General features: G+C 60.4%; 1 protein-coding gene across 5 annotated transcripts in view; it reads right to left on the reverse strand.

Moving 5' to 3' along the window:
- Window positions 1–1,610: 1,610 nt before the first annotated feature.
- Window positions 1,611–16,331, reverse strand: part of LOC133361156 (zinc finger protein 189-like) — a 34,386-nt gene continuing 19,665 nt past the window's right edge. For all 5 annotated transcript variants that reach the window (XM_061580026.1, XM_061580025.1, XM_061580027.1 and 2 more), the window contains exons 6-9: window positions 15,191–15,358; window positions 14,132–14,297; window positions 3,932–4,009; window positions 1,611–3,433 (exon numbers count right to left, since the gene is read on the reverse strand). In XM_061580026.1, coding sequence (XP_061436010.1) covers window positions 1,611–3,433; window positions 3,932–4,009; window positions 14,132–14,297; window positions 15,191–15,358 — 2,235 coding nt within the window. The remainder of the gene's footprint in view (window positions 3,434–3,931; window positions 4,010–14,131; window positions 14,298–15,190; window positions 15,359–16,331) is intronic.

The following is a 16,331-nucleotide window of genomic DNA, read 5'->3' on the forward strand; positions in this document are numbered from 1 at the left end:
TCTGCAGAACGTAAAGAACCAGTGATATCTACATCTGCAACACGTGAAGAACCAGTGGCATCTACATCTGCAGAACGTGAAGAACCAGTGGCATCTACATCTGCAACACGTGAAGAACCAGTGGCATCTACATCTACAAAACGTGAGGAACCAGTGACATCTACATCTGCAGAACGTGAAGAACCAGTGGCATCTACATCTGCAACACGTGAAGAACCAGTGGCATCTATATCTACAGAACGTGAAGAACCAGTGGCATCTACATCTGTAGAACGTGAAGAACCAGTGGCATCTACATCTGCAGAACGTGAAGAACCAGTGGCAACTACAGAACGTGAAGAACCAGTGGCATATTTGCAGAATTTGAAGAACCAGCAACATCTACATCTGCAGAGCGTAAAGAACCAGTGGCATCAACATCTGCAGAACGTGAAGAACCAGTGGCATCTACATCTGCAGAATGTGAAGAACCAGTGGCATCTACAGAACGTTAAGAACCAGTGGCATCTACATCTACAGAACGTTAAGAATCAGTGGCATCTACATCTGCAGAACGTAAAGAATCAGTGGCATCTACATCTGCAGAACATGAAGAACCAGTGGCATCTACATCTGCAGAACGTGAAGAACCAGTGGCGTCTACAGGAGATTGTGCAACTTTTAAAGCCATTTCCCATGTTTAGTGTACACGCCGTACAGCACGTTTGGGTTCGACAGCAGTGAAGGCTTAAGAACACATCGACTTACGAACAGACCTCTGGAACCCAACTCGTTCGTACGTAGAGGAGTCCCTGTATACAAGACACCGCCAGAACTTGGGCAATTGCTGTGGCTGCCTTTCAGCTCCATCTGTGGTTAATCCACGCATTAATGGGGGGGTCGGCGAGGGGGGGGGGGCGGGGGAGCGGGGAACGCCTCCATCCCTCACAGCCGACGACAGTAGGGGAATAAAATCATAGGCGGGGGGCGGGGGGGGGAACCAGAAACCCCCCAAGGAGAGCGCCGAGGAATTGCGAACGTCGAGACTTAGAACCGTGGCAGACACAAATTAAAAGCTTCTGTACAACAACAAAAACAACGGCGACACACGGAGGAGAGAGAGGGGGGGGGGTAACAAACCCCCAGGATACAAAAAAAAATTGTTCGGCGGATCCTGAATGGCGCCGTCGGCGGCGGTGCGGTCCGCCTCATTCCCTGCCGAGGCTTGCGTTGTTCTTCAACTTCACTCTGGAAGGTCTCGCCGGCCAGTCTCAGCACCTCGTTGCGAGGAGGGGTCCTGCCAGGTGGTGGCAGCAGAGGGGGTGGTGGCGATGCTGCTGCTGCCACCGAGTGGTCTCCCCTAGGGGCACCAAAACTTTACAAACTTGTGGCCAAACCGAGAGCACCACAACGCCAAGTCGGGACCGACCGTGTTGCATCACCGGATATCGGCACCGTGGCAAACCGCATCGCGCACGGCTCCCTCCACGTTCGTCCCGGCAAAACCATCCAGCCACCGCCACCGGCTCCGGCGTCACCGGGGCCGAAATCCGGCCGGGCTCACCGCGGCCAATCTGGCCTCACCGGACCGATCCGGTTCATCGTGCCGAACCGGCTCCACCCCCCCCGCGTCAGTTGAACACGTTCACTCCAGCCGCGACCGCCGCCAGCCCCTCCTGGAAGAGGACGGTCGAGAGTTTGACGTCCATGGCGGTCGCCGGCGCCGCCGGCGCCGTAAGCACGCTGACGGCGCGGCCCGGGTACGGCTGCATGCCGGGCGCAGTCACCCACAGCGGTAGCCCCTCGCCGCCCACGCCGCCGATGCCGCCGATGCCCCCGCCGATGCCGTAACCGCCCACGCCGCCGCCACCTCCGGCCACCTTCACGCCGCCATAGGCCAGGACTCCGCCGCCGCCGCCGCCACCGTCGGCGCCGCCCGACCACAGCAGCTTCCTGCTGCCGATGCCGCCGCCGCCGCTGCCGACGATGTTGCCGCTGCTCATGCCGTGGCTGTGGCCGTGGCCGATGTTGCCGCCGCCGATGTGGCTACCGCCGATGTGGCCGATGTTGCCGCCGATAATGTTGCCGCCACCGATAATGTTGCCGCCACCGCCGCCGATGTGGCTACTACCGATGTGGCTACTACCGATGTGGCCGATGTTGCCGCCACCGCTGCTGATGTGGCCGATGTTGCCGCCGATGTGGCCGCCGCCTATGTGGCCCATGTTGCCGGCAACAATGTTGCCGCCGCCAATGTGGCCGATGTTGCCGCCGCCGATGTGGCTACCGCCGATGTGGCCAATGTTGCCACCGACGATGTTGCCACCGACGATGTTGCCACCACCGATGTGACCGATGTTGCCGCCGGCATTGCCGCCACCGCCGCCACCCACGTGGCATCCGCCCCCGGCGTTACCTCCGCCGCCGCCGCTCGCGACGGCATCCTCGCCCAGCAGCACCCTGCGCCCGCCGCCGCCGCCACCGGCGCCGCCGCCGCCACCCGCCAGGTGCGTGTGCACGTGCTTGCGCAGGTGGTCCGAGCGCGTGAAGGCGACGCCGCACATCTCGCACGCGAACGGCCGCTCGCCGGTGTGCGTGCGCACGTGGTTGGCGAGCGTGCCCGCCTGGAAGAAGCCGGCGCCGCACGTGCCGCACACGTGCCGCCGCTCGCGCTCCGCCGCGTGCGTCTTGCGGTGGATGCTGACGGCCGCGGCCGTCGCGAAGGCCTTCCCGCAGGCGCCGCAGGGGTGGGGCCGCAGGCCGCCGGCGTGCCTCCGCTGGCGGTGCTCCAGGAGCCCGTGCTTGGACTTGTAGGTCTTGCCGCACTCCTCGCACTGGAAGGGCCTCAGGCCCAGGTGCACGTGGTTCACGTGCGCCCGGAGGCTCGCCATCCAGCCGAAGCTCTTGCCGCAGCCGTCGCAGCCGAAGGGCCTCTCGCCGCGGTGCACCGTCTGGTGGGTGCTCAGGTAGGCCTTGGAGCGGAAGCCCTTGCCGCACGTGCCGCAGCCGAAGGGCTCCGAGCCGCGGGCCGCGTGCGCCGTCTGGCGGTGCTTGGCGATGCCGTGGGGCCAGCGGAAGGTCTTGGAGCAGAGGTCGCAGGCGTAGCTGGGCCGCTGGGGGGCGTGCACCACGGCGTGGCGCCGCAGGTCGGCGGGCAGCGCGAAGCCCTTGCCGCACTCGCCGCAGCGCAGCGGGCGCTCGCCCGTGTGCAGCGAGCGGTGCCGCAGCAGGTGGGTGGACTGGCGGAAGGCCTTGCCGCACTGCGGGCAGGCGTAGCGCTTGGCCTGGCCGCGGCGCGGAGCCTTCGCGGCGGCGCCGGCGGCGGCGGCGCCGGCGGGGGGCGGGACGTGCGACGACGGCGGAGAGGAGGAGGGGGGCGACGACGACGACGACGGCGGGAGGGGGGGCGGCTCGTCGCCGCGCGGCCCTTCGAGGCCGAGCGTCTTCGTGGGGTCTGTCGAGGCAGAGGGGGGGAGCGGGGAGGCGGGGGCGGCGTTGGTTAGGAACGTTGAGTGCCCGGTGTTAAACCGAATGCGGCGAGACCACACGGCAGCAGCGGCAGCAGCAGCATCGCCACCCCCTACTGGCAGACTGATGCCACAATCATTTTCGTGGTAGCAGCGGTGGCGGTAGTGTCGGTGGTAGCAGCGGTAACGGCGGAAGTGGTGGTGGCGGTGGCTGTGGTGGCGGCAATGGTTGTTGTAGCGGCGGTGGCAGTGGTAGCGGCGGTGGTAGTGGTGGTAGCGGCGGTAACTGTGGTGGCTGTGGTAGTGGTGGTAGCGGTGGTGACTGAGGTAGTGGTGGTAACTGTGGTAGTGGTGGTAGCCGTGGTGACTGAGGTAGCGGCGGTGGTGGAATTCCGGTGCGGTTCAACCGCCGGTATCGAGCGTGACCACCACCCAGCATCTGCTGCCCCCCCGCCCCCCGCCCCCGCCCCCCCCCCCCAGGCTACCTTCCATCTTGACCTCGACGCCGGCCTCCCCCCCGTCGAGCCGCTCCTGCTTCACCGCCTGCGTCACAGCGCCGTCGCCTGCAGGGACGCAAGCGGGGAGGGGGGCGGCCGAGGGTTGCCGAACACAAAATACGTTACGAGGTCGCACTCGTCACACGCACAAAGCGATCATCATCATGATCAAGCAATCATCATCATGATCATCATGATGATGATTGCTTGTGTTGCAATCGAAACGTCGTGAGAATTTTATTATTTTATTTTTATTATTGTATTATTTCCCTTCTACGTGACTTTAACGAAAAAGCCAAGAATATTCTCTGGCCGCGTGTGGTGACGGCTACCGCAAGATCCCACCGTGTCCGTCCGGTGCTCGCAGAGCCACGTTGGCTTCCCGGTTTTGCCAAACGGATACGCTACAAGCTCGCACCAGGCACACACAAAGTGGCTTGCTGCTAATGAACCGCTACACCTCGCCGCCGATTTCAACGAGGAGCCATAAACCGTCATCACGCGGTCGCCCTCGGAGCAGCGGCTTTTTGTTCGCCGTCGAACCCAGACGGTGGTGGTCGCTGCATCGTCGCGAGGCCGTCTGGAACGCTCATTCCTTCCGATATTCGGAAGCCGCCGGGAGCCACGCACTATCAAATCATGTACATTGACAACTAATTTATTTAGAACGACTTTATGTGTCTAGTTTCCTTCCCCCCGCACCTCCGATTAGCACGGTTGGACAATGCACGGCGCTGCGAAAGAAGTTCAACGTACACACGCACGCACGTGCTGTCAAGTGTTCTTGCAGTAGGCGGTGGCAATGTTGAGGAGTTTGTTGCAGGGAATTGTTGAGCAGTGGGGGATGTGGTTGCAGTCGATACCAGTTCCACTGTGGGTTTAGCTATGGGAGGGGAGCGGAGACCCCGGAGGGAAACCCATGCAGACCAGGGGGATCACTCACTCACTCTGTAGAACAGGGGTAGATCACACAAACTCCACTCACTCACTCTGTAGAACAGGGGTAGAAAACACAAACTCCACTCACTCACTCTGTAGAACAGGGGTAGATCACACAAACTCCACTCACTCTGTAGAACAGGGGTAGATCACACAAACTCCACTCACTCACTCTGTAGAACAGGGGTAGAGCACACAAACTCCACTCACTCACTCTGTAGAACAGGGGTAGAACACACAAACTCCACTAACTCACTCTGTAGAACAGAGGTAGAACTGTGATGCCGCCGCCGCGAAGCCGTTCGGCAGGCACCAAATCCCCGACCTCGCCACCACCAAGCAACGGAGCCGACCCCGCGTCCCCCTCACCTCACCTCACATGAACACACCCGCACTCATTTCCCCCCCCCCATAGAGCTCCGAGGGGAGGTCGCCTGGCCGACCGGTTTTTATCCGAGAGACCCTTATCGGGATTAATTCTCACGGTTTCCGGCGATCAGGGAATTGGATGACCTCCCCCGTGCTACGTGGCACCGCGGCCGGCCTTAATATGGTGTGGTCGCGGCGTGGGGCATTCGGCCACCGCGGTTGAGGCGCATTTCCCCCCACACACACCCCCACGGGTCGACGGGGCAAGCAGGGGAGGCACGGGACAGCATGAATAGCGGGATCACAGGGGCTGTTGCGCATAGTCATGGAGGGTTGGGATAATTGCGCTTGAGCGCGCAGGCCCCATTGTTAGGGAGGGTAAGGGATTAATTAGGATTTACGCCTTGCACGCAGCACACTGATTAGCATATCAACAGCGCCCAGAACCGCCGTGCGCGTGCCAGAGGATCGCGAGCCCATTGTTCAGCGCAGCATCCCCTTTGAGGTAGGGAGGATAAATAGAGGGGCGCAGAGGGGAAATAGCTCTCTTCTCTCCAGGCCAGCAGACCAGCAGCAGCTCCAGCCAGCGACCCGGACGTCCGTGAGACGCATCGAGGTACGTTGTTAGCGCAGGGAGCAGCGAACCTCCGCGGGCGCCAAACAGTGAGTGGGGAGGTGAAGTAGGATAATAGTCGATAAATAGGGAATAGGTGCCGGTTTAGTGGAATAGGCCAGCCTCGTCGACTCACTGATTGAACATTAGTTACCAGGTAATAAATCATTAATAGCGAAGCGTGGTCTCGCGTGATCTTGTCGTGCAGTGTGAGCGTGTGGGAACGCGTGTGGTACTGTGTGTGCGTAAGCTCGCAGCGTGCGTAATCGGCGTACCCCAGGTGCGCGATCATAACGTAAGCGGCCAGCAGACGGCGAGCGCTGCGCAGAGCGGCGCAAGAGTGGGTATCGCGTGTGGAGCTGTATGCGTGTGTGCGCGCACGTTCACTACGTGTATAATACAGGTGCGCGATCCTAACGTGAGTGGTCTGTATTGAGTGAGTGCCGCGCAGAGCTGTGTGTGGGTGTGCGCGTACGTAATTAACCATGCCTATTACGCGGACCCGCGGGGGAGGGGAATCCTCGAGCGACGGCTCTCACCCCATGGGTGAAGAACCCAACAGCGGTTCGCCTAGTAGCGAGGGGGCGAGTAATGAGGTTAATAATGAGGTTAACCCGGCCGTTAGCGGTACAGAGGGAGGGATCTCGGGGGCCAGCGACCCCCACAAATTGGTGTCGGAAGCGGTACGGACCCCCGCGTTACTTCACGCTAAAATAAGACTAATATTTACCGGCCGGGGGGCCCCTTCGTGGAAGGCATTTGCCCGCAATCTCTTAGGGGCCAAGGAAATTAATGGATGGACGGACGCGCAGGCAGTACGTCAACTTAATATGAATCTTGATGGGCGGGCAGCCGATTTTGTAGAAGCGTTACCCGCGAGCGCACAGACACAGCTAGAGGAGCTGATGCGCCGACTCGATCAGCGTTTTGGCACGCGTGACGAGGAGGAAGCAAAATCGGCCTTAGAGGCGCGCCGTCGCCAACCTGGCGAAGATCTACGTGATTACGCCGAGGATGTGCGCGAGTTAACAAAGATCGCACGCCCGGGGTACGCAACTGATGTTATTGAGGAACTGGCCGCCGAGAAAATCCAGCGGTACCTGTCTCGCACGGCGTGGTGGCAGCCAGACATGAGCTGCCCACGTCTTCCCTTTAACGCCCTTGTCGAGCGCGCACGTAAGTGTGAAAGAATTCACAGCGAACGCGCGCAGCTCCGGGGGCTGGGACGAGAGCGCGCCATTGCGAGCCTGCTCTCGGAAGACGAGGAGGAGGAACAAGAGCTCGCGAGGACGGTAAGGGGCCGGGAAAGAGAGCCTCCAGTGTCCCGCGAGACAACCCCGGGATGGGTTGCCGGTATACAATTGGGTATAAATGATGTCTCCGGCCAGGTAACCCAGGTAGGCGACAGGGTAACCCAGGTAGGTGACAGGGTAACCCAAGTAGACAACAAGGTAACCCAAGTACGGGCACACATGACTGCGCTGGAAACAATGGTAGAGACGGTCCAGGCCGAGGTAGGAGGATTAACTGGGAGAGTGGCTCGACTAGAGGCAGAGTCGGGGCAGCGGCGTGCCGGAGGGGGGATAGGGAACGGACGGGGGGGCTCCTACGGGACGGCCCCCCGTGCGTGTTACCTGTGTGACCGGCGAGGGCATCTCGTGAGAGACTGTCCGCAGATCGCCCGCGCTAGAAACGCGCCGGGGTTAAACCCCAACGCCCCCTAGAGAGTGGACCATCTGGGGGTGCATTCGAAGCGGTCCCGATGCAAAAAGACGGTAATAATGGCGAGCGAGTGATCTCCACACAGGTTCCAACAACAACGCCCACGGAAACGGTGACTCCTGGCGACTGGCTACGGGAGCTGGTGGCGGGGATCACGGGGGCCACGTCGCTGGTGGAAGGGGAGGTAAATGGAGTGCGTACCCGAATCCTGCTGGACACGGGGGCGGTGGCCTCGCTCGTGAGCGCAGCGCACTGCAGCGCGATCGGGGTCGACGTGCGTCACCTGCAGGCACCGGACCGCGCGCTGCACACGGCGAGCGGAGCCGGAATGGGGCTGCTGGGGAGAGCCACCCTAGAGGTCCGCATAGGCAGTCAGGTGTGCACCCAGGAGTTCTACGTGTCGAGTGCGTTGTGTCACGAGTGTATCGCAGGTACCGACCTCTTAGAACGGCTGAGACTCAACGTGCAACCCCGCCAGCGATGCGCCACCATGGAGAGCAACGGCGAGCGGATACCGTTCTTGGGACGAGAACCGACGCGCCCCCGCTTCGCACCTGTGGCCGCTATCCTGGCGACGGCAGTCACCATCGGCCCGCTCACCGAGATGCTGGTGCCGGTGGCAACATCCCCCACCGACCCCGCGCTCCGACCATCAGGAGAGGTAATGCTAACTCCTCACCCGGAGTTGGCAAAACGGTATGGGATAGTGGGATCCGCCACGTTGGTAAACGCAGATGGAGACCGATTGTTTATGCGGATGTTTAACCCCCACAATACCCCAGCGACACTGCGACGGCGAACCCCGGTAGCCACCGTACACCCCCTGCACGCACGCCACTCTAACGACTCGGTGTTCGCACTCTGGGCCGAAGACCCCGGTCGTCCTGAGGGTGACCAGGACCTGGCCTGGCGAGTCGGCCCGACTCCCCGAGCCGAGGTCGTTCCCCTGCTCGACGCGTTACATGTACCATGGGCGGATTTACCTGAGGGAGAGGGCGATCGGCTGCGCGAGTTACTGCGGGAGTATGCCGACGTATTCAGTGAACACGACTCGGACGTGGGTCGGACCAATCTTGTTAAGCACCAAATTGACACCGGTGCAGCCCGACACCCATCAAACTCCCTGCGTACCGAGTGGGCGCACCCGAACGCGCCCAAATCAAAGAGGCAGTTGGGGACATGCTTCGCGATAACATAATTCAGCCCTCGGCGAGCCCCTGGTCAGCCCCAGTGGTACTAGTAACGAAAAAGGATGGGTCAACCCGGTTCTGCGTCGATTACCGTAAACTAAATGCAGTCACGCTCGGCGATGCCTTCCCCATACCCCGCATCGACGGCACCTTCGACAGCCTCGCCGGAGCGCGATATTTTTCCACCCTCGATCTCGCGTCCGGGTACTGGCAGGTGGAAATGGCGGAGGAGGATCGGCCGAAAACCGCATTCACCACCCCGATGGGGCTATTCGAGTTTCGAGTACTCCCGTTCGGACTCACCAATGCGCCTGCGACGTTCCAGCGGCTGGAGTTGGTGATGCGGGGCTTGCAATGGGAACAGTGCCTGATTTACTTGGACGATGTGATAGTGTTCAGTAGATCTTTGTCTGAGCATTGGTCCAGGCTTCGAGAGGTGTTCCAGCGACTGCGAGCGGCTCATCTCAAGCTCAAGCCACGTAAGTGTTACATCGCACAACGCGAGGTGGGGTACCTCGGGCATCGCGTCAGCGAGGCAGGCGTGCACACCGATCCGGAGAAGGTACGCGCCGTAGTGGAGTGGCCACGGCCAAGGAATCTGACGGAGATCAGATCATTTTTGGGGCTCGCCACCTATTATCGTCGATTTGTAAAGGGATTCAGCGAGATTGCACGCCCCCTCACCCAACTCACCTCCCCTAAGCACCCCTATCAGTGGACGGGGGCCTGCCAGACGGCCTTCACCACTCTCAAAGATCACCTCACCCACGCCCCCACCCTCGCTTTCCCCGATTTTACCACCGATTTTATTTTGGACACCGACGCCAGCAGCAGCGGGCTGGGCGCGGTGTTGTCACAAGTACAGGATGGGACGGAACGAGTCATCGCGTACGCCAGCCGGACCTTGAGTGGGGCCGAGCTGAACTATTGCGTGACCCGCCAAGAGTTGTACGCCGTGATTTTCGCATGCAAACAGTTCCGGCCGTATTTGTACGGCAGGAGATGTCGCGTACGCACTGACCATTATGCTCTGCAGTTTCTTCTTACATTCAAGGAGCCGCGGGGGCAGATGGCCCGGTGGTTGGCGCAGTTGCAGGAGTACAACCTGCAAATCGAGTATCGGGCTGGCCGGACGCATGCAAACGCGGACGCCTTGTCGAGGCGACCCACGGTGTACGCCGAGACGAGGGCGGAGGAAGCCTGCCCGTGTTTCACGGGGGGACGCTGCCGGCAGGCAACGGACCCCCGAGAGGCCGCGGCCACTGACCCCCCCCCAGCGAGAGAGAGTGCTGTGTGCGCCACAGAGACCCTCACAGGTGGCACTGAGGATCCCGTCGACCGCCCGGCAAGCGCGGGACCCGCGGCTCGGGACCCGATCGGACGGATCCAGGAGGACGTCGGCTGCGCCTTCCCGGGCCTAAACGACGAGCAGCTGAGACAGACCCAGCAGCGAGATCCGGATCTGGCGGCGGTGGAGGCGGCACTGCGGGAGGAAAAGAGCGCCCTACCAGGACCCTGGAGCGGTTTGTATGCCCGGTTGTGTGTGCAGAACGGAGTGGTACGGGAGTTAACCGAGGCCGGCCAGCCGGGGTGCATCTGTGTTCCTGCCCAGGTGCGACCCCAGCTGCTACGGCTGGTGCATGACCACCCACTCGGGGGCCACGATGGGGAACGACGTACTCGAGAGACCCTGCGTCGCCAGTATCTCTGGCCCAAATTGGCACAAGACGTGGCGGCCTGGGTACAGGGCTGCCGCGCCTGTCAGCAGTGCGGGCCGAAACCGGCACGATACCAGGTACCCCTAAGGCCGTTCCGCGTCAGCCGCACGAATCAGCTGGTCGGGATCGACCTACAGGGGCCATTCCCGCGATCCCATCGAGGCAACCGATATATCCTAGTCGCAGTAGAGTATTTCACCCGCTACCCCGTGGCAGTGGCCATCCCTGATAAAACGGCCTTGGTGGTGGCCCGGGCATTTGTGGAACACTACGTACTTAAGCACGGGATCCCAGAACGAGTCCTCATCGACCAGGGTAGCGAGTTCGAGGCCGAGTTGTTCCAGGCACTGTGCCGAGAGTTCGGAATCCAGAAGGACCGAACCACAGCGTACCACCCCCAGGCGAACGGTATGGTGGAGCGCATGAATCAGACCTTAGCGGGGAAACTCAAACGTATGGCGGCCGCAAATCAACGGGATTGGGACGAACACCTCCCCTATGCCCTTTTCGCCTACGCCACCACCGTACACACGTCGACGGGACAAACCCCGTTTTTAATGATGTTCGGCCGTGAGTCTCGTTTACCCGCAGATCTGCTATTCGGCGTCCCTTCCCCCCAGCCGGAGGAGGGAAGCCGCCCCGTGGAACACCTGTTGGAGACCCTGCGAGAAGCCCGAGGCCTAGCATACCCGCAAGGGGAAGCCGCGCATCGGCGGCAGGAACAGGGCACCCGACCCCGCATGGAACCCCCCTTATTCCTGACAGGCGCTAAGGTGTGGCAACACACCCCTCGCGTCGGGGCCGGGCAGGTGGGGAAACTGACGACCTACTGGCGGGGACCCTGGACCGTGGTGCGACAGATCTCCCCCTGGACAGTACTAATTGATGGCGGGGAGGGGGGTCGAGAGACGGTGGTCAATGTCCGCCGCTTAAAACCATGGAAAGCGGCCCCGGCGGGAGAGAACCCCGTCACCCGAAGGCCCCGAAATCCCGGAGTACCCGCACCCCTCGTGTTGGGGGGCCTCGCACACTACATGGGCCCCGCCGGGCCCCCGAGACGCCCCGATCCAGTCCGGAGACGGCGCGGACGACGGCCGCTAAACCCTTCCGCTGCTGAGTTTGTGCCCCAGCCCACAGGTGCCGGAGGACGGGGAGAGCTGCTGGAGTGGAGGAGGAGACCGCCGCAGGAGCTACAGAGGACGGAACCACCCGCCCCGAGGCCAGCCACCAGGTCCGGACGGATCCCCCGGACACCGAAACGTTTCCTCGTGGGCGCGGCCCAAGCGAGGTGCTCCAGTCAACCCGGGACGGGGACTGGCACCTCGGGGGGCTATGTGATGCCGCCGCCGCGAAGCCGTTCGGCAGGCACCAAATCCCCGACCTCGCCACCAAGCAACGGAGCCGACCCCGCGTCCCCCTCACCTCACCTCACATGAACACACCCGCACTCATTTCCCCCCCCCCATAGAGCTCCGAGGGGAGGTCGCCTGGCCGACCGGTTTTTATCCGAGAGACCCTTATCAGGATTAATTCTCACGGTTTCCGGCGATCAGGGAATTGGATGACCTCCCCCGTGCTACGTGGCACCGCGGCGCTGCGGCCGGCCTTAATATGGTGTGGTCGCGGCGTGGGGCATTCGGCCACCGCGGTTGAGGCGCATTTCCCCCCACACACACCCCCACGGGTCGACGGGGCAAGCAGGGGAGGCACGGGACAGCATGAATAGCGGGATCACAGGGGCTGTTGCGCATAGTCATGGAGGGTTGGGATAATTGCGCTTGAGCGCGCAGGCCCCATTGTTAGGGAGGGTAAGGGATTAATTAGGATTTACGCCTTGCACGCAGCACACTGATTAGCATATCAACAGCGCCCAGAACCGCCGTGCGCGTGCCAGAGGATCGCGAGCCCATTGTTCAGCGCAGCATCCCCTTTGAGGTAGGGAGGATAAATAGAGGGGCGCAGAGGGGGAATCGCTCTCTTCTCTCCAGGCCAGCAGACCAGCAGCAGCTCCAGCCAGCGACCCGGACGTCCGTGAGACGCATCGAGGTACGTTGTTAGCGCAGGGAGCAGCGAACCTCCGCGGGCGCCAAACAGGGAGTGGGGAGGTGAAGTAGGATAATAGTCGATAAATAGGGAATAGGTGCCGGTTTAGTGGAATAGGCCAGCCTCGTCGACTCACTGATTGAACATTAGTTACCAGGTAATAAATCATTAATAGCGAAGCGTGGTCTCGCGTGATCTTGTCGTGCAGTGTGAGCGTGTGGGAACGCGTGTGGTACTGTGTGTGCGTAAGCTCGCAGCGTGCGTAATCGGCGTACCCCAGGTGCGCGATCATAACGTAAGCGGCCAGCAGACGGCGAGCGCTGCGCAGAGCGGCGCAAGAGTGGGTATCGCGTGTGGAGCTGTATGCGTGTGTGCGCGCACGTTCACTACGTGTATAATACAGGTGCGCGATCCTAACGTGAGTGGTCTGTATTGAGTGAGTGCCGCGCAGAGCTGTGTGTGGGTGTGCGCGTACGTAATTAACCATGCCTATTACGCGGACCCGCGGGGGAGGGGAATCCTCGAGCGACGGCTCTCACCCCATGGGTGAAGAACCCAACAGCGGTTCGCCTAGTAGCGAGGGGGCGAGTAATGAGGTTAATAATGAGGTTAACCCGGCCGTTAGCGGTACAGAGGGAGGGATCTCGGAGGCCAGCGACCCCCACAGAACACACAAACTCCACTCACTCTGTAGAATAGGAGTAGAACACACAAACTCCACTCACTTTGTAGAACAGGGGTAGAACACACAAACTCCACTCACTCTGTAGAATAGGAGTAGAACACACAAACTCCACTCACTTTGTAGAACAGGGGTAGAACACACAAACTCCACTAACTCACTCTGTAGAACAGGGGTAGAGAACACACAAACTCCACTCATTCACTCTGTAGAACAGGGGTAGAACACACAAATTCCACTCCCTCACTCTGTAGAACAGGGGTAGATCATACAAACTCCACTCATTCACTCTGTAGAACAGGGGTAGAACACACAAACTCCACTCACTCACTCTGTAGAACAGGGGTAGATCACACAAACTCCACTCATTCACTCTGTAGAACAGGGGTAAAACACACAAACTCCACTCACTCACTCTGTAGAACAGGGGTAGATCACACAAACTCCACTCACTCACTCTGTAGAACAGGGGTAGCACACACAAACTCCACTCATTCACTCTGTAGAACAGGGGTAGAACACACAAACTCCACTCACTCACTCTGTAGAACAGGGGTAGATCACACAAACTCCACTCAACAGGGGTAGAACACACAAACTCCACTCACTCTGTAGAACAGGGGTAGATCACACAAACTCCACTCACTCACTCTGTAGAACAGGGGTAGAACACACAAACTCCACTCACTCTGTAGAACAGGGGTAGAACACACAAACTCCACTCATTCACTCTGAGTGGGGTTTGTGTGTTCTACACTCTGCAGAACAGGGGTAGAACACACAAACTCCACTCACTCATCACCACCGTCACCACGTCACCACCGTCACCACCGTCGCCACCATCACCACCGTCCCTGTCACCACCGTCCCTGTCACCACCGTCACCACCGTCCCCACCGCGCTGCGCCCCACCGTTGTGGCCGGCGCCGTGTGCGCAGTACGCCCGCTGGTGCTCCACGAGGGTGCGCCGGTGCTTGAAGCCCTTGCCGCAGCCCTCGCACTGGAACTCGCGCACGTCGCTGTGCGAGCGCCGATGGTGCACCAGGTTCTGGGACCAACGGAACGCCTTGCCGCACTCCTGCACACGTGCAGAGAGACACGGGGAGGGGACGGAGAGATGATGGGGGAGAGGAGAGCCGGAGAAATGGAGAGAGCCGGAGAAAGGGAGAGATGGAGAGATGGAGAGAAATGGAGAGAGATGGAGAGAGACACGGAGGCAGGCAGACAGACAGAGCGACAGCGAAGCGATCTCTTCTGATCAATGAGAAAGCCGAGTGGGAGAATGAGCGTGCAACTGTGCAGGTGTGCAACTGTGTGTGACTGTGTGTGTGTGTGTGTGACTGAGTGTGTGTGACTGAGTGTGTGTGACTGTGTGTGTGTGCAACTGAGTGTGTGTGACTGTGTGTGTGTGTGACTGTGTGTGTGTGTGACTGTGTGTGTGTGTGACTGTGAGTGTGTGTGACTGAGTGAGTGTGACTGTGAGTGTGTGTGACTGAGTGTGAGTGTGACTGTGTGTGAGTGTGACTGTGTGTGTGTGTGACTGTGTGTGTGTGTGACTGTGTGTGTGACTGTGTGTGTGTGACTGTGTGTGTGACTGTGTGTGTGTGTGACTGTGTGTGTGTGTGACTGTGTGTGTGTGTGACTGTGTGTGTGTGTGACTGTGTGTGTGTGTGACTGTGTGTGTGTGTGACTGTGTGTGTGTGACTGTGTGTGCCTGTGTGTGTGTGTGTGCCTGTGTGTGTGTGTGTGCCTGTGTGTGTGTGTGGCTGTGAGTGTGTGTGATTGTGAGTGTGTGTGACTGTGAGTGTGTGTGTGACTGTGAGTGTGTGTGTGACTGTGAGTGTGTGTGTGTGACTGTGTGTGTGTGACTGTGTGTGTGTGACTGTGTGTGTGTGACTGTGTGTGTGTGAGACTGTGTGTGTGTGTGAGACTGTGTGTGTGTGAGACTGTGTGTGTGTGTGAGTGTGTGACCTGGCAGGCGTAGGGCCGCTGCTCCGTGTGGATGATGGCGTGACGGTTGAGGTCGGCCTGCAGCGCGAAGCTCTTGCCGCACGCGCCGCACTTGAGGGGCCGCTCGCCCGTGTGCAGCGTCTGGTGGCGGAACAGGTCGGTGGACTGGCGGAACTCCTTGCCACACTCCTACAAGGGGGGACACACGGACACACACAGATACACAGAGATAGGTACAACAACCGCCATTCGCCACTAAGTGGCGGTGACGTCACCACGACGCTTGTGCCAGGCCATGTGCACCTTGAGGCTATCACGTGAAGTGTCGAACGCCCGCTGGCAGGAGGTCAAGGGGCAGACCCAACAGGTGCCACGGGTCCACTGACCGAGATGACCGAGATGACTGGCTGATGCACCACCTGTGCCCCCTACTGTGCCAACTTGCTGTGCTTTATCCACCCGGCGCTCCGCTCGTTGTTGTGAGCGTCGCTCCTCCGCCCTCTGTTGTTGTTGGAGGGCGACTGCCTCCAACTGCCCAGTAGCGTCCTTCACGAGCCTCCTCCACAGAGGCCGATCTTGACACCGACGGTACCGGTCATCGGCAAGTCCACTCAGCTCCACGTCCTCTTGTACCACATCACTCCATCTCTTCTCCAGCCCATGTCATGCCCGTTGAGGCCAGGCGGTGGTTGGGCATGCGGGCTACGTGACACCGCCAACGCAGCCTTGCCAGCATTGGCTGGCAAGGCCGCGTTGCCTCACCGAGGATTTGCGAGCTCCTCACACGACCCAGCCTGTTCGAACCCAGGATGGATCGTAAGCAAGCCAGCCTGAATACGCACATGAGTAGTGACGTACTAAGTGTCACTCGAGGTCAGCGACAGTGCCAAGTGACAAATGGGACTGTAGGGGCACAGCCCCGGCAACGGTGAGAGAGCGGGCGGGTGAGGACACGGCCCCCCTTGGGTGAACCCGGGCGGACATGTGACCGGACCAGGCGGAAGGGGCCACCCCTTACCCCCCCAAAGGGACACGTGATGGGGAGCCAGAACCCTTGAGAAGATTCTCAAGGGTTCTGGTGCGGAGAAGCAGGCGGGGGTTGTCGTTGTTGCCGTCCCAGGGAATGGAATCTGCCACCAGCCAAGTCTTCGGGCATCGGACA

The sequence above is a fragment of the Lethenteron reissneri genome, chromosome 71 (genome assembly GCF_015708825.2).
Source record: "Lethenteron reissneri isolate LAM-NWPU_2019-01 chromosome 71, ASM1570882v1, whole genome shotgun sequence".
NCBI lineage: Eukaryota > Metazoa > Chordata > Hyperoartia > Petromyzontiformes > Petromyzontidae > Lethenteron > Lethenteron reissneri.